The sequence below is a fragment of the Nycticebus coucang genome, unplaced genomic scaffold (genome assembly GCF_027406575.1).
Source record: "Nycticebus coucang isolate mNycCou1 unplaced genomic scaffold, mNycCou1.pri scaffold_59, whole genome shotgun sequence".
Classification (NCBI taxonomy): domain Eukaryota; kingdom Metazoa; phylum Chordata; class Mammalia; order Primates; family Lorisidae; genus Nycticebus; species Nycticebus coucang.
This window is the reverse complement of record NW_026515586.1, coordinates 45,394-68,111: the sequence shown is the minus strand read 5'-3', so window position 1 is coordinate 68,111 and position 22,718 is coordinate 45,394. Positions and strand designations below refer to the sequence as shown.

Below are 22,718 nucleotides of genomic sequence, written 5' to 3'. Positions count from 1 at the left end.
ACAGGTTGAGAACCGCTGTGGTAAAGGAAAAGAGCTGAGCACCACTGGCCCTACTGCATTCCCAGTTGATGAGGAAAAAGTTCCCCCATAGAGAATGCCTGTCAGCATTGTGTGATAAAGAATGACATAATTAAAAAATTAGCATTTTGCAACCTTGATGAAAAAATTGATTCAAAGATCACTGGTGGGTACTAAAACCAAATGAAAAGTTGTTGCCAAACAGTATATTAATATGCTGCCAACGTGTCAGTCCACAGACTAATTGTAGTGGGAAAAACTGCCTTTCTATTGGGAAGATTTGATGGTTACCACCTCAACTGAGTGATCAAGTGTCTCATCAATGATAGTAAGTCACCTAGATATTAATGACATTTTTGATATGATGCAATATGAAATTTGCCTGTGAAGTGTGGTTACCATTACAAATGTTTAACCTGAGGCCCTGCGCGGTGGCTCACACCTGTAATCCTAGTACTCTGGGAGCCTGATGTGGGTGGATTGCTTGAACTCAGGACTTTGACACTAGCATGAGCACGACAGAAACCCCATCTCTAAAAATAGCTGGGCATTGTGGATGCCTGTAGTCCCACCTACTGGGGAGGCTGAGGCAAGAGAATCACTTGAACACAAGAGTCTGAGGTTGCTTTGAATTATGCCATGGCACTCTGCTGAGGGTGACAAAGTGAGATTTTGTCTTAAAAATAAAATTTTTAACTTGACTTCAATCAAGCCTTTGGCCCTAGCTAATTTACAGAATACAGGAACAATCCACATGTAAACCACATATGAATAATCATTTAATTCCTGAATGTGAAACATTCTTTAAGACAATCAACCTGCTCTCTTAAAACAAGAAGAAAAAACAAAAGTGGAGACTGTTTTAGATAGATGAAACAGATAGAACAAATACTATGTGTGAAAACTGACAGGATCAACGGGAAATTTAAACATGGACAGGGTCTTAGCATGGAATTATTGATATCTGAGGCTGTATTTTAATGAAATGCATGCTTTAGGATTTAGAAGTGAAATGTCATGTCTATAAGTTATTTTCCAATTGTTCAGTAAAAAATATGGCAAAATGTTAATTTTAGAATTTGAGTGACGGTACACAGTTTACTTCCTTATTTAATTTTTTTTTTTTTTTGTATTTGACCACTTTCAAAATAAGTTGTGGACTATTTGCTAACAATTGTTGAATTATTCATGGGTTGGACAACTGTAAAGTTAGAAAAAATACACAAAGATCTAGGATTCTCCACTATTATCCTTTTATAAGGGCATCAATTGTCTCTGTGTATCAGTGGAAGACTTTATAAATGCATTATTTACATAAAACACACAAAGGCAGGAAATACAAAGTAATGAAAAGGAAGGTGCTATGAACGGTAACACTTCACATGTTCATCCAAGAGAAAGAAGTATGTTAGGGATGAAGTGGCATCACAATGTGTATCTTCAACACAACTTTTTCTTTTAACATGGTAACTATGGAATGAGCACAATTTAAGTATTTTGCAACCTGTGCGTTGTGAAGGATGATAATTGACATCAAGGTTAACCAAGGCAAAGAAAAGAGAAAGTAAGAGTTTCATAAAGAAAACATTCAATATAGCTTTGAAGATGCTAGCACCCCAGGTCTTTCCTTCAGCACCTGTTCATAGGATGTTTATTTAACCAGTGATGTCCAAATGAAGCTGCATGACCATTAATGCTTAAATTGTTAATTATGGCACCAGAATCTGTATCAGTTTTCCCTCATTTAGCTCAGGAAAATTTCCTTGTGCAAAGATGTCCCAGGAAATTTGATTCTCCATTTTTAACCAATTCCTATTACCCAGTAAATAATACTTATTAAATATTTCTTGACACACAAAAGCATTGTTAATTCTACCAATTTGCAGTCCATGCCAGTCAATTCTACCTTAATATTCTAGTTTATGTAATTTATTCATTAATTCAACCAATAAGTATTGATTACATGCTATATGCAAGGCACTGGAGAAACAAATATGAACAGAATGAAATCTAAGTTCTCAGAATATGGTCTTATATTCAGGTAGTGGAATGCTGTGAATATTAATTATAATAGAGTTTGTACCTATTTCCATTTGCATTCCTGCCAGTTTTCCTTTTATGTTGTTTAAGACTCAAGAACTCACTTACCAATGTTTGATGACTACAGCACCAATGAAAGTTTCTGCATCAATGCTTTTTCCAATAGAATTTCCTTTCCTGACATATTAAAAGAATCATCTCCATTTTACTTTACGTATAAAGTACCAAGTTTCCAATTATTCCTTAAAAATCAGTCATTTTTGGGCGGCACCTGTGGCTCAAAGGAGTAGGGCACCAGTCCCATATGCAGGTGGTGGCGGGTTCAGACCCAGCCCCAGCCAAAAACTGCAAAAATAAAAATAAAAATCAGTTATTTTGTTTTTAGTTTCTTCTTATAAGCAGGCTGAATTTTGCTTTTTTTTTTTTTTTTTTTTTTTGTAGAGACAGAGTCTCACTGTACCGCCCTCGGTAGAGTGCCGTGGCGTCACACGGCTCACAGCAACCTCTAACTCTTGGGCTTACGCGATCCTCTTGCCTCAGCCTCCCGAGCAGCTGGGACTACAGGCGCCCGCCACAACGCCCGGCTATTTTTTTGTTGCAGTTTGGCTGGGGCTGGGTTTGAACCCGCCACCCTTGGCATATGGGGCCGGCGCCCTACTCACGGAGCCATAAGTTGCCACTCTTATTTTCTTAGGTAAAGCAAGTCCAACAACATTTCCTGTATAATAGTTACTTATACATTCTTTCTTCACTTCATTAAGCTTTCCCATTTATCCCTGACCCACTTTTTGCAGTGAACTCTAGTCTATTCTCCATCACTTATTTTTTATCATATTTCTACACAGATGCTTTTATGACTCCCTTGTCTTGGTATATGGGCAGCATTTGGAAATTTCTTATGTTCATTCCATGATAGAACAGTTAAGATCACGTCCTTACATTCATTACTCTAGAAAGATTTTTGTTGCTTAAATTGGCTGTGATTTTTCAACACAGTATTAAGTCCTAAAAGGATCCAATTAGGAAGTTTGGGACCTGAGCATAGCAGCCACTCAACAAATGTGTTTTAATGGAAGAAATGGACTTTCCACAGTAAAACAGTCACAGAGAAATCTTAAGTTATAAATTTAGGAGTCAGGTGAAAAAAATGGGAACTGTGTGCTTATTTTTCCCTTCTGGATGACATGTTTTAAAGATTAATAAGCTTTTAAGTGTTTTATTTTTGTCTGTTTAAATATGTATACATGTCTAAGTGTTATGTACATGTTAGTTTCTCTATCTGAACATATCTTTAAGCTTCTCTTCCTTTAATAATTCAGTATTTGAGGGAAACTCTAAACAGTGGTCACAGAGAAATCTTTAAGATACTTTCAACTTTTTCTTTTTTTGCAAATCTACAGGCTCCATATGGCAGTTATGGCATGACAGGAAAAGGGGAGGGAACCCTTCCTATATTTTAAGGCTTCAATGCTGGGAAGATATAAAGGCCTGAACACAGATTTTTATTTCTATAATCTCAGGATCACCCTTTATGGTGAAATCTCATTTGAGGGACATTTTCCAAAATTACACTCATAAGGCCTCACTGAGATGTACTTGAAATACAGTAAGAGTTGATGAATTAGATGTTTTTGAATACAATGTCAAAGGGTTTCTTTCAAGAACTAAACTAGTATCAAATAAAGATTAATAAGGCAATGAGGTTTTCTTCTTAAATTTCACATTAAATTTAAATAGATTATATCTATATTACTAATTCTAATACTTCTGTTGAGTGGTACCTAAAATATTGCACTTTGGATTTCTATTGGATAATATCTTAACACATAGCGTGCACAAAATAAAATTTAAATGATCAAGTTGTAAAACCTCAATGAAGTCTCCCTTATTCATTAATTACGACACCTGGCACCTGTATGAAGGTGTTGATGCTGAATAAGGTTTGTACTCTGGGTGAAAGTTTTACCACATATACGGCATGCATAGGGTTTCTCTCCTGTGTGAATTCTCTGATGTTGAATAAGGCATGATCTCTGGCTAAAATCTTTATCACATTCATTACATTTATAGGGTCTCTCCCCAGTATCAGTTCTCTGATGTTGATTAAGTGATGAAGAATAAATAAAAGCTTTCCCACATTCATTACATTTATAGGGTTTCTCTCCGGTATGAATCCTTTGATGGTAAGATTTGCACCTTGTCTGTATGCTTTCCCACACACACCACATTTATATGGTTTCTCTCCAGTATGTGTCCTGTGATGCTAAGGTTTGCACTCTTGCTGAAGTCTTTCCCACGTATCTTGCATATATAGGATTTCTCTCCAGTATGAGTAGTTTGATTTTGAATAAGAGTTGGGGAATGAGCAAAGGCTTTTCCACATTCATTACATTTAGAACACTTCTCTCCAGAATGAATTCTCTGATGTCGAATAAGGTAAGTACTCTGACTAAACACTTTCCAACATTCATTGCATTTATATGGTTTCTTTCCAGTATGTATTTTTTGATGCTGAAGAAGGTGTGTACTCTGACTGAAAGTTTTCCCACATTCATTGCATATATAAGGTTTTTCTCCAGTATGAACTCTCTGATGATTAATCAGTGACAAACTATGGCTGAAGGTTTTACCACATTCCAAGCATTTATATGGTTTCTCTCCAATATGTGTCCTTTGATGTATAGTAAGGTGTGCACGTTGACTAAAGTCTTTCCCGCAGTCATCACACTTATAGGGCTTCTCTCCCGTATGAATTCTGTGATGTATAGTGAGGTGTGCACACTGACTGAAGGCTTTACCACACTGGTGGCATTAATATGGTTTTTCTCCAGTATGCATTCTCTGATGTGCAATGAGGGATGAGATATGCCTAAACTCTTTCCCACATTCTTCACATTCATAAGATTTTTTTTGGCATGGCTACTTTGGTGTTTCAGGAGGGATGGGTATTTCCTAATTTTTTCCCCACACATGTTACATTTGTAATGCTTGTCTCCAGGAAGTATTTTCCTATGTACAATACCATGTGAGACATGATTGAAGATTGCACTGCCTATATCATATATGGGTGTTTTATTATCTAATTGGGTATCAAACTGTACAATTAGGTTTGAATGCTTTTCAAAATCATTTCTATATATATCATATTTACTAAGATATTCTTCTGTAGAGTCATCTTCTTGTAAAGGGGCTGACTTCAAACGGAAATTTCTTTCATTAGTGGGAATTTTCCAGAAGGTATCTGTTTCTTGCTTCTCTAATCTGTCATCAAAGTCATATAATTCTTCTAATTTGATGGTCTGGGTTCCATCACTTGTGAGTTTAGTAACATTCTGTGCTGGAATACACACTTGCGCTTCAGTTTCCCATTCTGAAATAAAAAGAATATAAAAGTATTCCTCTATTTAGAAAACAGAAATGGCCAAAATAGAATAAAAATCATAAATACAAATAAAATGACCAAAGACTATAGCTTTGACAACTTCATTAAAATGGCCTTTAAACCTTGGGAAAGGAAAAAAGAAGGCCCAAAATGTGAGACTAAATTGTTAAAACAAAGAGGCTCTTCACTATTCAGTATGAGCATTTTGTAAATAAAATAGGTCAGGTGACATAGCTAACAGAAGTGGAAACAGTGCCTAAAACTTGGGATGGCTTCATGGATTAATTTCTAAAATGTGCTCAGAGAGGCTATGCTGATTCTCAGCATGCTATCTTCAGTCTACTCTGCACAATCCTACATAATACTCTTAAAGCAATTTCATGAAGTGCTTTCTATGCTTAAGTATCTCTAGTAAATGTCCCACAGACTAAAATAATGTTTCTCAAAATACATTCCCTACACGAGCAGCAAAAGCATCACTGTCAGTCTTTAAAGTGTTAAAATTATTGGGTCCCACTCAGACATGCTGAATCAGAAACTTTGGTGGTGGAGCTGAGCAATTTATTTTAGCAAGCCCTGTAGGTAGTTTTTTTTTTTTTTTTTTTTTTTGTGGTTTTTGGCCGGGGCTGGGTTTGAACTCTCCACCTCCGGCACATGGGACCGGCACCCTACTCCTTGAGCCACAGGCGCCGCCCATGTAGGTAGTTTTAATATACACTAAAGTTTAAGAGCCAGTGGCATAAAAAATAAATGTTAAAGAGAGAAAAAGAAAAAAGTTCAGTTGGCACTGAGTCCCAAAATATTCTAGTCTTTTCTATTCTACTTTATCTCCTATCATACCTCATATTCAGCTTTACTTTAAAGTTATGTACTAGTACTTCATACCCTTCTATAGATTCCATAATACTCCCAGACTTTAGGCCTTCTTCTTTCATACCTTCTGTACCTATTAAAAAGGAGGATTATACCCAAGCTTATGGTTCCCTCCACAATGCTCCTTTACAGAATCTAAAATACAGGTTAGGTTAAATCACATATGAAACTGCCTTTTTAATAAGTAAAATGACTAAATGTCATAAGTCTCATGTGCTTCAACCTAATACAATGTTGGGCCTGTGACAGAACCTGACCTTGTATGATCACAGTCACACTTTGCTTAATGACAGGGATATATTCTGAGACATGTGTCACTATTTTGTTGCTATGTAAACATGTTTGGAATGTACTTATACAAACCTAGATGGTATATATCATTTTATTTTTATAAGTATTTTACATGGAATCCCCAAAGTCCCAGTGCCATTACTGAATATCAGGCATTTCCCTTACTTGATCAGCAATATAATATCAAGTGCCATGAGTTAGGCTTTGATATATGATCCCTTATAGTCTTAGGGGACCACTGGTGTATATGCAGTCTGTTGTTGATCAAAATGTCATTATACAGCACACGACTATATTTCACAATTTTGTTCATTTCTTATTTCCAACTTAGATGCAAACTCTGGAAAATATTTATCCTTCTTTTATATTTCCTTCAGAAAATAGCCCAACATTGTGCATAGGGTAGCCACTCAACAAAACCAGTAAAACAAATGACAGTAACTTGTAAAAAGGTGAACTCAAGTAAAAGTGCAATATACATGCACAACCCACACACATAATGAATGAAAAAGCTCTGACCCCCAAATCTAGCTGTAATGAGTCAGTCAAATATGTACTTATTTATACCTATTATGGTTCTAGTATGATGATTTATAAGAAAATTTAGGTTATGAACCTTTCCCCCTTTGAAACCAGATCGAAAACATAATTTGCAAATATCAAGAATAATATAATGCTATCATATATATAGTTCATAATATAGCAAAAATGGTACTGGATCGTTCTGAAACTTTATAAGATGCAGATCAAAGTATAACACCTTTACAAATATATCCATTTAATAGAATACTCACTGAAATTGATAGCTATAGCCATCAGTAAGGGACCTGTTAGAATAAGGAATAATGGTATATTGATAAATGATAATAGGTATATTGACATGAAAAGGTATGTAGGACACATTAAGCAAAGAAAAACAGAACAGGTATATAACAGGATGTACAGTATGTAGAGGTATGCTGTATGTATTATAGACAGACAGATACTGATAATCTAAGGGGAGAAAGTTCTACTAATGACTGAGCGGGGAAGACCCTTAATTTGCTTCCTTCTACTGTTTGAATTTATCAAGTACTTTTATTACTTTGATTCAAATTCAAAAATCATAGTGGACATGAAAATCAAGTAAAAGTTGGAAGGCAGAGAGTTGCAAGGGCCACGTTGGCTGCCTAAGATAGCTCCTCAATCAGGCTGCTGACCTTAAGCTTCCACTCTTGGAAGTGTAGAGGCCAGAAGACAAAACCTGGGGCCCAGCCAAGGAGGGTAGGTTGACAGGATTCTCTTGCATAGAGGATTACATACACTGTAAGAACAGGAAAGAAAAATAAAACCCCCAAACCTCAATTCTATAGAATGAATAAAGGAACTTGATTTTCTCAGTATTAGTGCTCTTTGGAGAGAGGCAAAATCTCCCCCTAAAATGTATAACCATATACCGCTCCTTCTTAAGGACTGACAACCCCAATTCATGATCTCTCAATGATTTAAACAACTCCTTATGTGGAGATGTTAAAGTGATCCAAGACTGGCAATATCTCCCAAAAGGTTACCTTCACTCTGGTCCAGGCTTATTTCCATTAGAGTGTGCTGAATTTATTCCCCCCAAATTTACTGCTATAAATGTATTTTGTATCCTGCCAAATAAGGCAAATAAGGCTGTAAATTATAAAGAAGAATTAGCTTATATAAGTATTACGACCCTTTAACTGCCTAATAACCAAAGTTAAGTTTTTATTTTAATTAATTAATTAATTTGTTTATTTATTTATTTTTTTGAGACAGAGTCTCACTTTGTCGCCCTCAGTAAAGTGCTATGGCATCCCTGTTCATAGCAACCTCAAACTCTTGGGCTTAAGTGATCCTCTTGCCTCAACTTCCCTGGTAGCTGGGACTGACTACAGGTGCCCACCACAACGCTCAGCTGTTTTTAGAGACAGGGTCTTCCTCTTGCTCAGGCTGGTCTGGAACTCCTGAGCTCAAGTAATCCATCTGTCTCAGCCTCTCAGAGTGCTAGAATTACAAGCATGAGCTACCACTGTGCCTGGCCTCAAAGAAGTTTTTAGAAAAAGTAAAGCAATTCACTCTAAGGTAACATTATATTCTGTCATAATTATTTAATTAATATATTCTAAATTAAAAAAAAAGGAATAAGAAAGCAAGATGTAAGAGTATGTATAGTGTACTTCCTCTGTACACAAAAAGAGATTTAAGAATAATGATTTATTTTTGCAAAGAAACACAGGAAGGATATGCCAGAAACAAACAAAAATGGTTACTCATGGGGGGTGAATGGGAATAGGGCAGAAGAAATGGGAGTGTATACCTTTCTACACAGATTTAACTTCTGAACCATGTTAATATTTTTGCATATTCAAAAATGTAAAACAATTTTGAGTTTGTTTTACAAAAACAAAGAAAAAGCAACAAAATGCTATCCTTAGTGGTATATATTCTAGAGACAAAAAAGAAACTTTATGTAGACATTTTGTTGTTGGTAGTGGTAATATGACAGAGCAAAAACGTAAGTATACTGATGTTTTAGAAAACAGGATTTGTAGGAAATACAAAATGGAATATGGGAATACACAAAATGGAATATCCCTGTGCTTTTGGATTTGAATTAAAGTCACCAGTATGAACTCAGGACTTCAAAAAAGAATACCTGAGACATACATATTTCCCACCTCTATCCACTAAACAGATCTAGAAGTAATGGTAATTGTAATAGTAAACAATTACTCCTTGGATATTGGTTTCTTTTTTTTTTTTTTTGATACAGAGTCTCACTATGTTGCCCTCGGTAGAGTGTTGTGGTGTCACAGCTCATAGCAACCTCAAACTCTTGGGCTTAAGCTATTCTCTTACCTCAGCCTCCCAAGTAGCTGGGGCTATAGGCATTTGCCACAATACTCAGCTATATTTTGTTGCAGTTGACATTGTTGTTTAGCTGACCCGGGCTGGATTCAAACCTCCCAGCCCTGGTATATATGGCCGGTGCCCCAACTACTGAGCTATGGGCGCTGAGCTATGGATCTTGGTTTCTAAGTATTATACCATTCCCCACTAAAATCATTTAGGGTTCCTTGGAGAAATTCCAAGACTAAGGCAAGCACAAGGTGAGCCTAAAGAACACTGCAGTGCCAGAGAGCAAGGACATGCTCAAAGATTAAATGGGAACATGTCAAAAAGATGTTTGGAGTTGATTTAAAGGGCTCCCATTGCCCAAATTTGGGATGAGTGAGCATGGAAAATAAAAACACAAAACAACCCCCCCTGGAATTAATGGATGAATAACACATTGAATTTTTAAAAATTCCATTAGTTCATAGCAATATATGCACATGAAAATGGGGCAGGAGGAGCAAGGAGCTATTTTTTTACACCAACTCATAGAAGATATGACTGAATTAGAAAATCACCATTTACAACCAGCAACATAAGGCAAAATCACCAATGTGTGCTAAAATTTTAAATATCAAGGATAGTCATGTGGCCTCAAAATATCATTCCACAGATGACTTATTAATTACAAAGAAAAGAATGCACCTTTAAAATGAAGAGCTCCTCTAGACACCACCTTAACCAAACTGAGCATCACCAATGATGAGATAAATTAACACATGTGCCTCCTCAGGAAAAGCAATGGAAAGTACACATCATCTTTGAAATACCATGTACATTGGCAAAAATATTTAAGTTGAATGTCATCTTGAGGAAATAACCAGGCAAATCTAGATTGTAGGTCACTAGGGAAAAACAATAGCTTGGGTCCTTAAAACAATGTCAATACCATGGAAGATTAAAAAAAATAAAAAAGGCTAGGCACAGTTCTAATTAAAAGGGACTAAAGATAAGAGATAAATAAGTGGAACATGTGAGTTCTGTCTGGATGCTGCACCGGGAGAAAAATATCTATAAAGGATGTTTCAGGGACAATGGGGGAAATCTGAGTATTTGACTATACATTTGATACCATGGTACAAATCTTAAATATTTGGAATGAAAGAATGCTGTTGTGCTCATGTAGAAGAATGTTCTTAGGAGATATTTAGGGGTAAGACATCATGATGCCTGTAATCTTTAAGTGCTTCAGGGCAAAAACCAAATGTGTGTGCATAAAGCAATAAAGCAAAAATGGCTAAATGATAACTAAAGATTCCAGGTGAACAGCACGTCGGTGTTCAATGTATTGTGCTTACAACTTTTTATAGGTTTGAAGTTGTGGAGGAGAGAAGGACCTGGGACAAGCAAAAATTCTATCAATAAGGAATAAGTTTAACAAATAGGAGACACAAAATTTATAATGCAGATATAAAAAAAAGGAACGAGGGGCTCTTAACTCGTTACATACTCATTTAGAATACTTTCCAAGATATGATTTTATTTTTCTTAAATAAAGACAGGGTCATGCTATACTGCCCATACTGGACTTGAACTCTTTGGCTTAAGGCATCCACTCGCTTCAGTCTCCTGAGTAGTTGGGACTACGAGAACATGCCACCATGTTCAATGAAAGATAAACTTTTAAGTTAAAAAATAAAGCAAGATACAAAATAATATACATAGTATCCTACCATTTATATTAAAAAATTTTCATATTGAATTTACATGCAAAAGACCCAAAGTAAAACAAATACCTGGAATAACTGTTTATCTCCAAGATAAAAGCTAGAATTTTATCCTGGGGAAAAACAGTTATTTTGAAGTTTATTACCTGATTTCTACTTATTTGGGAGGACAGACTTCTACAGGAAAACAGTGGTTCATGGATATGATCTAAAAACTGGTTGCATGCTGGGGAGATGAAGGGACTAGATGAATGTAGTATATAGATGGGAGACATGTCTGTACATATCTGGTCTTGTTTTAAAATTATTGAAGCTTGTAAATATACTCTTTTTAAATAATTATAAAATAGAAGGGGATAAGTTGCAAAAGTGGAGGCAGGGCCTTGTCAGTGAACAGAATAATAGAAACTCAAAAGAAGAAAGTTTGAAATTTAAGTCTGCTTTTTTTTTTTTTTTTTAGAGACAGAATCATACTTTATTGCCCTTGGTAGAGTGCAGTGGCATCACAGCTCACAGTAACCTCCACTCATGGGCTTAGTCAATTCTCTTGCCTGAGCCTCCCAAGTAGCTGGGATTACAGGTGCCCACTACAACGCCTGGCTATTTTTTGTTGCAGTTTGGCTGGAGCCGGGTTTGAACCCACCACCCTCGGTGCCCTAACCGAGGCGTTTTCACAGGAGCTGCCCTGTGAAATGTAAGTTTTTCTTTATTTTATTTTTTGTTTTGCAGTTTTTGGCTGGGGCTGGGTTTGAACCCGCCACCTCCGGCAGATGGAGCCAGTGCTCTACTCCTTTGAGCCACAGGAACCACCCTGAAATTTAAGATTTTTTTTTTTTTTTTTTGTAGAGACAGAGTCTCACCCTATGGCCCTCGGTAGAGTGCCGTGGCCTCACACAGCTCACAGCAACCTCCAACTCCTGGGCTTAAGTGATTCTCTTGCCTCAGCCTCCCGAGTAGCTGGGCTGAAATTTAAGTTTTTAGGGACAGTCTTACATGTTTAAATATAGAGGAAGGGGGGAAATGGCATAATGAAAGCTTTAAGAGATGGGATCTATGGGTCAACTAGAATGGTGAAACAAGTGAAACATAAAAATGATGTTTGAAAATTATCTTCCTGGAGACAGCCTCTGTAAGGAAGCAATGCCAAAGGGTTCAGTGTTCTTAACAGGCTGGGATGCCTTTGCAGACATCGACTTTGCTATATTTAAAAAACACAACTCACTACACTTAGAATATAGACTCTTAAGTGCAAACAAGTTCATGTGCTGGTTTTTCTCTTACCTGGACTAGGGCCTTCTAAAATTTCTTTCATCACCATCCATGATTCTTCCAATATGGGAATCACAGTTGGTCTGTATACTGTAAGTCCTGTTCAGGATAAACATAATGAATTTTATACTGGAGATAAACAGTTTTTCAAAGTTTATTACTTATATTGGAGGAGAGACCTCTAAAGGAAAATAACAGTCCATGGAAATGATCTAATAAGACTATTAGGTTGTCATCATTTTCAGAGCTAGGATAAAATTTCTTGCCACTCAAGAGGATAAGTCCATGGAGATCATGGGGGAAAGAAACCTTCCCTCAGAGTAGGAGAGTAAGGAAGGGCAGCACAGGGTGGCAAGCACTGTGCAGCTATGCATCAAAGTTTTCAATGATCTTTTGCTTAGAAATCTTTCATTTGGGAAAAGGGACTGGAACAGAGTCATTTTTTGTGTCTGAATGGATGAGAACACTCATTTCTAGATCCCCTTGTCAGGTAAGTACTTCAGAGACCAAATCCATTTTTAATAACCGAGTGAAGAAAGATACTCTGGTGGGCAGGTTAGGAGAAGGAGGGCTATAGATGGTCCTTACCCAGAGAAACCATGTTCCAGTAGTTCTGTAATGTCACAGTCTTGTATAACTCCTTCTGCACAGGATGCATTAGCTCCCAGTCTTCCCTGGTGATGTTGTCAGCCACATCTTTGAATGTCATTGATTCCTAAATTATTAAATATAACTTAAATCAGTTTAAGTACTGGTAGGAAGGGATACAGTATAACACTGAGTGCATGTAAAGTAGAAGTGGTGGTGGTCACAGAATCTTAAGCTTTAGTTGGACCATAAAATTTGTTGAGTCAAAACCCCTCTCCAATGCACAGGTGACCCCAGAGCATCTTTCTGTGACCCTAAAGGGAAGGAATTTTGAAAACAAAGTACTGCCACTAGAACTAGCAGAACTACTTGGCACCAATGCATGCATTGGTGACTCTATATTTCATTTTAAAAAAAGGGGGGGTTTTGAATTTTAAACATGTATGACAGAGTTGAATGGCTTTACTTTTTAAGCTTTGCCTTAAGAATAAAAACAGCATGCTATAGTTTAAAATTTTAAGATATTTTTACATGCTCTATATTGAAATGCAGAATCTTTCTTAAAATAAAATTGATACCAATAATGACCCTGTTGAACTGCTGTACTTTAACATAAACTTTTGTTAAAAAATATTAATTACTCTTACATGTTTATTTTTTCATATAATTGTATCTTTAAAAAGGCATACTGGTATTTTAAATTGCGTTAGGTTTATAATTTAGAGAGAACTGATGGCTTTACAATATTCAAGGTCTCTTTCCTGTCCTATAAACTGATATAGGACATGAAGGCACTACAAAATTTGTACCATGCTTAATTCTAGATATTTTAAGGTGTTTTTTTTTGGGGGGGTGATACTTGAATGAGATCATTTATTTCATGTTATGATCCACATGATTTTTATGTATACTTAAGAAAGTGATTAGTTTTTGCATGCCATTTTCTGTAGCACTTAACTAAATTTTTCTATTATTATTTCTAACAGTTTTTGCCTTGATTTTCTTAGGTTTTCTATGTAACCATTATCATTTTAATTTGCTTACCAAAGGCTTTCTAATTTCGGAAAGACTATTTATATTTTTACAGTAAATCTTTCTCTTAAGGTGGCTTAAACTGCTATTCCTTCAAATTACACACTCATGATCAACAGTGATATTACAAAATGCATGGCCTTTAATTACTTATTAATAAGGAAAAAGACTATTAGCAATTATTATCTATTAATCACTTACTGTAATCCAGGCTTACTGCAAGTCTCCTAATACTTAATCCTCACAACTGAGAGGTTCTATTTATGAGATTTGAATAACTCAGCTTTAGAGTGGTTAAGTATCTTGTCCCAGAACACAGATTCAATAGTACAGCCAGGTACCAAAGCTCAATGGCTGTGGAGGTTGATTCCTCAACCTCTATGCAATAGAGTCTAAGGGTGAGGAAAGGCATACCAAGGGAAGGCAATGGAAGCCCACTTCCTATATAGTACACTTACCTACCTTGATAGGCTAACTAAGATAACTAAGGAGGCTTAAGTCTTTTTTTTTTTTTTTTTTTTGTAGAGACAGAGTCTCACTTTATTGCCCTTGGTAGAGTGCCATGGCATCACACTGCTCACAGCAACCTCCAACCCTGGGCTTACGCTATTCTCTTGCCTCAGCCTCCTGAGTAGCTGGGACTACAGGCACGCGCCACAATGCCTGGCTTTTTTTATGTTGCAGTTCGGCAGGGCTGGGTTTGAACCCATGACCCTCAGTACATGGGGCCAGCACCCTACCCATTGAGCCACAGGCGCTGCCCAGAAGGCTTGCCCTACCCACTGAGCCACCGGCGCTGCCCAGGAGGCTTTAGTCTTAGAGCTTTTGAGGGCACAGTTATTACAAAGCCAGGAGAGAAAATGTCCCCAAACACGAAGGCATTTTCAAATCGCAAAAGAAATCAAACTCACTTTGGTTACCAAGTCATTTAGCCACCCTGCCTAAAAAGTATGTTTTTCTCTGGGGTCTTCCTCTGGGGTCTCTTGGGAAAGGGCAGAGTTCTGAGGAGATAGGAAAGAGGAAGAGACAATGACAGAGATTAGTCTTGTTTGAACAGCCTATGAAAACCTTCACCAAATAGACACCTATGACTTCCTAAGGTGAGAAATCAGAAGGAAACCCCAAAACAGAACTCCTTCAAAGAAACAGAGGGAGGGACCAACGGCTTGTCCTAAGATGTTCATGCAGACTTCAAAAAACATGTCTGCTCTGGAACTCTAAAGTGTATGTAAAAATTCACATTTTTTTTTTTTTTACTAAATCCTTATATAATATTAACTTTGTGAGTTGTCTCTTTTCTTAATAAAATAATGTTTTCTCGACCTTTCCTATCTTTTTGGAAGTATGTTATTGTAAAATTCAACTCACAAAGCAAGTGATTTATTAAAATGATGCAAACCTCTCCAGGTAAACTTTCTGAGGGCAAGCCCAGTGGTAATTTGGTTATATCTGGTCATTCTTTCAGGACATTTCTCCTCTGGGTTTAGATAATGTACATGTGCTCCCAAGCAACCTGGAAGGGGCACAATACGCAGGATGGAGTTCATGTTAAAGCCTTGTTCTCACTCATTCACTAACCTTTGTTTTCCACAATTTCTTTAAAGGAGCTGCTCTCTGATATACTAGTTGTTTTCTTTAACCACCCAAGGATTCCTCCCCTCTTTGCTCTACAATTCTCACCTTCCTCTTCTAGAATCTGAGTCAAATCCTCCACAATAGACACTGCTTCCTCGCTGCTCTCTGGATACTGGGACTTTACCCAAGTCCTAACCTCCCCAGGTAGGATGGTTAGGAATTGCTCCAGCACCAGCAGCTCTAGGATTTGTTCCTTTGAGTGAATCTCAGGTCGCAGCCATTTAAGGCAGAGCTCTCGGATCTGACTCAATGCCTTTTGAGGACCAGGTCTGGGTATGAAAAATTCCTAAAATTGTGTCGACAGGTCTCAGTGTCATGCAAGCCTCGTGAAGTAAGGGTTTCCTTCTCAAAATTGTGGTGTCCGCCTTTTCTGGCTTTCGCGTTAGAAAGATTGTGAGCATGACTAACTGGACATTCTCTTGCTTGAGGCTGACATTGCTGACTCTAACAGACAGTAGAGTTAATCTGGTGATATTCTTTATTTCTTCAGTAGTAAGCCAACTGCTTGAAGTGTCATGCTAGAGTCACAAAGACACTATATCAAGGGTGGCTGCAGCTAAGGGCAGAATAGAATCAAGGTAGAGTTAGCAGCCTTAGTTACAAATTCTGAGCCCAGCGCTTGCAGGGATGGATAAAAGGCCCTGAAACACAAACTAAAGCACACGGTCACAGATTCCTGTTGCACTCGGCGTGCGTGTGCACGCGCACGCGCGCGCGCGCACACACACACACACACACAGAGACTCTTCAGGGCACACAGATAAACACAAATACAAAACGCTTTACTTTCATCTTCCTCCCCTAAATCCCTAGAATGGCAAAAAACCTGCAATCTGCTTGAGGCTGGTGGGGGGTTGAAGCCGCTATGCAAAAGTGGTAATAGAATAAATAATTTAAAGAATCTGAGGAAAATGGCAGATTAAAATTCTAACTTGTTGAAAAAAAACTTTTCAGAAAAAAATGTTTCAGTATTTAAGCCACTGATGTTACAGTCGCCGTAATGACTGAATTGGCTCCCAATATCAACACAGCAAATCTACTGTTACTTGGAACAGGCTGAAGAATTTCTTCTTAATAAAGTGCTCAGTCTACCCAAGCGAACTATCAGGGTGAAGGGGCAAGTATTTATCTGCTTTGCATGTTAATACCAACCTATTCTAGGTTCCAAAGGGCTGGGAAAATAGATGAGGTGGGTGGACTGGAACGCAGTAGGAGAGGCTGGTGTGATTTGAAGCCTGTCAATGCTTCTACAGAAGACAATTGCTTAAGGATATATTCAAAGCTAAAATTCCCTTTGAAAACCTCAGAACTGGCCTGGCCTGGAGTAGAACCAATACCACTTGTCCCCAGACTCCAGCTCTGAGCTCTGCTCAGCCACAGTTGTGCTACCAACGCAAACTGTTCACAAGGCCCTGCAGAAGCGATGCGCCAGTGGCGTCTCCTTCCCTCCTGGCCCGTCCCTCTTAGTCTTCCTCAGCCGGGATGGTCGAGAGCAGCGGAGCTGGGGAACCTGCGACTAGGCCCCCACGGCAACCTCCACCCTGCCTTTGCCCCATCCGCAGGCCGCAAGCCCGGGCGCCCCGCGTGGACGGGCTCGAGCGCTCACTGACTGCGCGGAGGCAGCGCTGGAGCCTGGGACATCGTTACCTGTCGCCGGGCCCGGCGGCCGCGCAGCCCCAGCAGCCCGAGAGGCCACAGGCAACAATGGCGGCGGCGTCGCGGGCGCCTGCGTGGCGGGCTCGGTCCCGAGCCGCACGGGTCTTCAGGCTCCGCCACTTCCTTCCCCGGAAAGCACAGCACGTCTTGGCCGGGTGCCGCACGCCCCAGTCCGGACCTGAGAAACCCCGCCCGGTGTCCCGGGCGCCTCGGCGGCTTCGCGGCGACCTCGCCTTGGCGCCACTGCGCATGTGCGCCGGGAGAACGTGGCAACCTCCTCCGCCCAGCCACGAGACCCGCCTGTCAGCCGGCCCGCAGGGTTTCCAAGCCAACTTGAAAGTTTCTCTAGGCAAGCACAGGTCTGGTAGCCAACTTGGAGGTCGGGGAGGTCCCAGCAGGTGAGGGAACATACGGGAGTTGAAGCCTCGCACCAACCAGGCAGAGAAAACCGGTGCCAGAGCTGCTAAAGGAAGGATGGGCAGGAAGGTGCGATCCAGGCAGGAGATGTGATGTGTGGGCTCAGGCTTCACTGTGCAGTAACCGTGACCGTCTGAGTCCCTGCTCGCGAGTCTGCATCTGACACTCAGATTGGAAAAAAAAAGAACATGCTATTTATAAGAGACACGAAACAAAACAAAACAAAAAAATACAACGCTAGAAAAATAAAAGGATAGAAAAACACATTCCAGGTTTTCCTTTTACTTACTTCTCTGTTAACAAGCCATCCCCAAACTTGTAAAGAGCCATTTTGTTATGCTCACGGGTTCTGTGGGTCAGGAATTTGGAAGGAGAACAGCAGGGGTTTCTCTTCGTTGCCCCATTGTGTGTGTAGCCTCAGTTGAGATGGTTTGATGGCTGGGAGGGCCCACTTCCAAGATGACTTTTTCACTCACATGCTTAGGCTCAGGAGGAGAAGGGTGAAAGTTGAACTCAGCTTGGACTTTAGCAGAGTGTTGTTTCCAGCATAAAGGACTCAGAGAAGATGGCTCTGGGCTCCCAAGAATGAGCACCCCAGTGAACAAGGGAGAAATTCCTTGGCTGAGTGTAATATAGATTGGAAGTCACCTAGCCCAATTCCATCGGAAGTCACCTAGCCCAATTCCATCATATTCTTGGTCAAAGCAGTCACAAGCCTTCATGGAATCAGAGGGATATGTACACCCCCATGGGGGAGTGTCAAAGAATCTAATATCACCATACCAGGAAAAAATTAAGAAAAAGGAAGTTGGGGAATGTAACGGCCATTTGATGTATCAATTTGTTTAGGCTAAAATCCCCTGTTATTCAAGTAAACATTAATCTATTTGTTTCTGTAAAGGCAGTAGTTGTTATTGAAGTCCATAAATTCAGTCGAATTAAGTATGGGGTATTATCTTAGATAATTTGGGAGGGCCCAATTTGGTTAAAAGGCCTTAAAAGCAGAACCGAGTCTTCCCTGAAGAAGAAACTCCATCACTTTACAAAGTTTCTTTTTGATGGGCTGCCCTTATCGACTTTGATCTTGCCTAGTCAGTGTTCTCGATATTTCAATCCTACCGATTCTGATTTTGGGGTTGAACCCTTACTGATACAAGCGATAATCCTAATCTCTGGCAAACTGGAATTTAACAAGATCACAGGGGAATAACTAAGAATGTTATACACCCATAAAGGGAAAAAGTAGGCTAGGTGTGGTGGCTCAAGCCTGTAATCCTAGCACTTCAGGAGACTGAGGTGGTTGGATTGCTTGAAGCCAGGAGTTCAAAACCAGCCTTGGCAACATAGCAAGATCCTGAGTCTATTAAGAACAAAGAAGAAAAGTTAACAGAGAAGATATATTCATCATAATTATATAGTATGTCCCCAACAATAATGCCTCAAAATATATAAATCTTATATAACTGGTATAACTGTATGGAGCAAAACACAAGCCAACAACTGAAGCTGGAAAGTTAGATACGCCCAATTTTGTGTGCTGCCAGGACCCCCCTTTGTGGCAGAGGCATCTATCCCTCCAGCTGCCAGAATATTTGCCTGCTAATGTCTCACACCTTCTTAGAAGTTGTTTTGGATGCAGGGAGCTGCCTCTCACAAGCTACATCTTCTCTCCAGCAGCAATTCACATCCAAAGGCTGCTCAGTGCAATAGTTCAAAGACCTGGTCCTCTCACCTCAACTTGCACTCTCTCTAAAGGACCATCTTGAATTTAGAGTTCCCATGAGACCAAATGAGGCCTCTGCTGCACATCACTTCAACTTATTCCTCCACCTCGTCCTCCTTATATCATTCCTACATAGGTTTTTGTTTGTTTGTTGCTTTTTTCTTTTTTAGAGAACACTACCCAATAATTACCCTGCATGTAATTCTCCATCTCAGAATCTGTTTCCAGAGAATCTGCCCTCTTACAGTTGGTACAGAAATAGACCTAAGAAAGCAAACTCTAAAATAAAGTTGTGGAGCTGAGTTACCTCCCTCCTTGCTGGCAATGAGGGCCCTATCACTTGTAATTGGTAGATAACAGATAACACACAGGGTGTAGCAGTGTAATTGTTAAAATTGTCACTGGTGTTGAACTGGGATGGGATATGGATGAAAGGGCATGCACAGGGTGCTATACCTTAGATCTTTGTGACACTGGGGGAAGTAGCAATTTTAAGGACTATGAAATTTAATGGCTATTACTAGGAGATATTGACAAGGAAAGGCTGGGGTGATTAATGAATGAGTTAAGGGAAAATGTGAGAATCAGAGAGGGCTTATGGAATTCTCGTGGTAAAATAGCTAAGAATCAGGCCCTAGAATTATGTTTTAAGCTAAGGTTTAATTCCCAACCCCCAGAAAGTTCCCTCTGCCAAGGTCATAACCCTGCTTGGAAAGCAATACAACTCTGAGGTTTGAGAGGGGGATGTTTTGATTTATGCCTGCAAAGACCGTGAAATACCATCCCTCTGAATTTTCTGGGCTTGTGAAAAGTGGCCCATTCCTCCAAGTCTAAAATTAGTTCTCAGCCTTGCTTGAGTGGAGGCCTCTACAAATGCAATAGAACCCATGACCCTGTCATCTGTCTACCCTTTTCTCCTCTCCTAACCACTAGCCTAATAGCTAGGATTAAGTCACTCAAAAATAACAGGGGAAATGCTAAGCTTGATAAGTGAAGAGAAGAACTATCTCCTGAAGTTGCTGCAGGCCCTGCTGGAACCTGGGCAGTATGTGAGGGACTGGACACAGAGGATGCTAGATCAAGGAATGCAGAACACGCAGTTGAGTTCCAGAGTTTGTTGGAAAGGTGCACAGTGCTGTGATGCATAATTTCAACACTCTAGCAAGGATGTCAGGAGATGGGATTTTGGAAGATCAGAGAAATAGACAAGCACAGTAAGCAGGAATGTCAGAATTGTTAGACAAAAGCTAAAAGAAGTGGTTAGGAGACTTGGAGAACTGGACATACGAAAGCGGGCAATGTATGTAATGCAGGAAAACTTGCCAGTGCACTATATTTCATTGGACGGTTCCAAAGTTCATCTGTTGAGTTAAAGAATGTGTTGGTGAGAGGGCTGCCAGCATCACTGGGAACTTCTGTAGGGGCCACCTGTCCTTGGTAGGCTGAGGCTGACAGAGGATTTGTTACAGAACAGGGCTGCCCGAGGATGGCACGTAACCTTCAGTAACAAGGTGAAATCATTTAGCATAATTAGTAATAAGATGGAAGTGGAAGTTGGGCACAGCAAGGAGGGAAGAGGTGTTTTATTTTCATAGTACTATGGGAAATAGTAATAGAACATGGGCAGATAACAGGGGTAGTAATCAATCTACACAATCAAATAAAACAAAGCATGGATGATTGAGAAACTGATGCTAAAAAAATAAAATAATATTTTGGGGCACCTGTGGCTCAAAGGAGTAGGGGGGGTGCCGGCCCCATATACCTGAGGTGGCAGGTTCAAACCTGACCCCGGCCAAAAAAATAAAAACTGCAAACAAAAAAACAAAATATATAATAATCTTTTGCTCCATTTCCAAGTGGAAACTGATTTGGGTCAGTTTTCAGAATCAAAACCTCCAGAAGCCAGGTTCCTGTCTCACCACAGCACATATATGTGGTAATGGTAACAATTTTCCTAGCCTGCCCACAAGGGGACCTATTACCATTTACAGGTACACTGGGAAGAAAGGAGTTTGCAGAGTTTCAAGGCTGTTGGATATCAGGTCCGAGTTGTCATCAATACTTAGGGACCTGAAGCAACATGATAACCTCTATACTAGAACGGAGGAATTTGGGAACCAGGTAATAAAGAGAAGTCTATTTTATGGAAGGTCCATAGGACTCACTGTCCCATGCAGTGGTAACTGCCTGAGACCTTGAATGTATAATTTGAATGAATGAACTCATAGTTAGCAAACCAGATTGGTTCCAGGGCCTATAGGATAAAAGCTACCAAGATGGGGAAGGCCAAGTGGAATACTCTGAAACTACCTCATTGCCCTATATGTGACCCAGATATAAACCAAAAAGAGCATCACGTTCCAGGTGGGATTACAGAGATTCACAACCCGCTTAACGACCTCAAGCATACAAGTGGATTTTCTTATTCGACCTCCATTTGTTCAGTTGGCTCCTTTCAAAACCCAAATGGATTCTGGAAAATGACAGTGAATTAACACTCAAATCAATCAAAAATGTTGCTCCAATTACTTCACTAGAACAGATGAAGACATCATTAAGTATGTAGTGTTCAGCCTTTGCTCAGGGGAAATATGTTCATCTGCCAGACCTGCAAGAAGTGGCATGCATGTGGACACCTGGGTGGAGATAAATCCTGTAAAATTTTGTGGGCATGGCACAGTAGTAAAGTTTTAGGAGCCCAGAGGAATGGGGGCATGTCAACACTTCCTTCCAATATAAAGTGTGTCTCACATGCCCACTTCTTAACAAGAAAGCACCATTCCTTTGGATTCTGAAGGAAGAACATTCTAACTTGAGCAAGCTGTTCTAACCCAAATATTACACGAGGTGGACTGCTGCCAACTCTGAGTGGGGCACAGAGCCGGAAAAGGCTGGGCATCAGGTTTCAAGCAGCACTTCCACTGGGGCCATAAGACCTTTTAGTCCTTGTGATATTAGAGATATCTGAGTGGAAAAGACACCATGTGGAATTACCATGCAAATCATGACACAGACCCCAGAGATGTGGAACAGATCATGTCATTCTCATCCAAGAATTACACACCATTTGAAGATCAACTCCTGGGCAGGTTGAAGTGGCTCACACCTGAAATCCTAGCACTTTGGGAGGCTGAGGTGGGCAGATCACTTTAGGCTAGCAGATTGAGACCAGCCTGAGAAACTTTTTGAGACCCTGTGTCTACAAAAAATTGAAAAATCATCC

The 22,718-nt window shown here is 39.6% G+C and overlaps 1 protein-coding gene and 1 pseudogene across 1 annotated transcript; both read right to left on the bottom strand.

The window, feature by feature from the left end:
- Positions 1 to 3,045: 3,045 nt before the first annotated feature.
- LOC128579499 (zinc finger protein 287-like) lies at positions 3,046 to 16,132 on the bottom strand (annotated as a pseudogene).
- A 26-nt stretch (positions 16,133 to 16,158) lies between these two features.
- On the bottom strand, positions 16,159 to 18,099 carry LOC128579493 (uncharacterized). Its single transcript, XM_053581558.1, has 4 exons — positions 18,059 to 18,099; positions 17,344 to 17,928; positions 16,849 to 16,943; positions 16,159 to 16,252 (listed from the first exon to the last, which is right to left on the bottom strand). The coding sequence occupies exons 1-4, from the start codon at positions 18,097 to 18,099 to the stop codon at positions 16,221 to 16,223; spliced, it is 753 nt and encodes a 250-aa protein (XP_053437533.1). The 3' UTR covers positions 16,159 to 16,220.
- Positions 18,100 to 22,718: the final 4,619 nt, after the last annotated feature.

Excerpts from the sequence above, each read along its gene's own strand:
- LOC128579493 (XM_053581558.1), bottom strand. The coding sequence starts at position 18,099 with ATGGCTCTTTACAAGTTTGGGGATGGCTTGTTAACAGAGAA. Across the intron at positions 17,929-18,058 it reads GATGGCTTGTTAACAGAGAA|ATGCAGACTCGCGAGCAGGG; the intron begins GTAAGTAAAAGG and ends TCTGAGTGTCAG. Across the intron at positions 16,944-17,343 it reads GCCGCCGGGCCCGGCGACAG|AAGCATTGACAGGCTTCAAA; the intron begins GTAACGATGTCC and ends TGTCTTCTGTAG.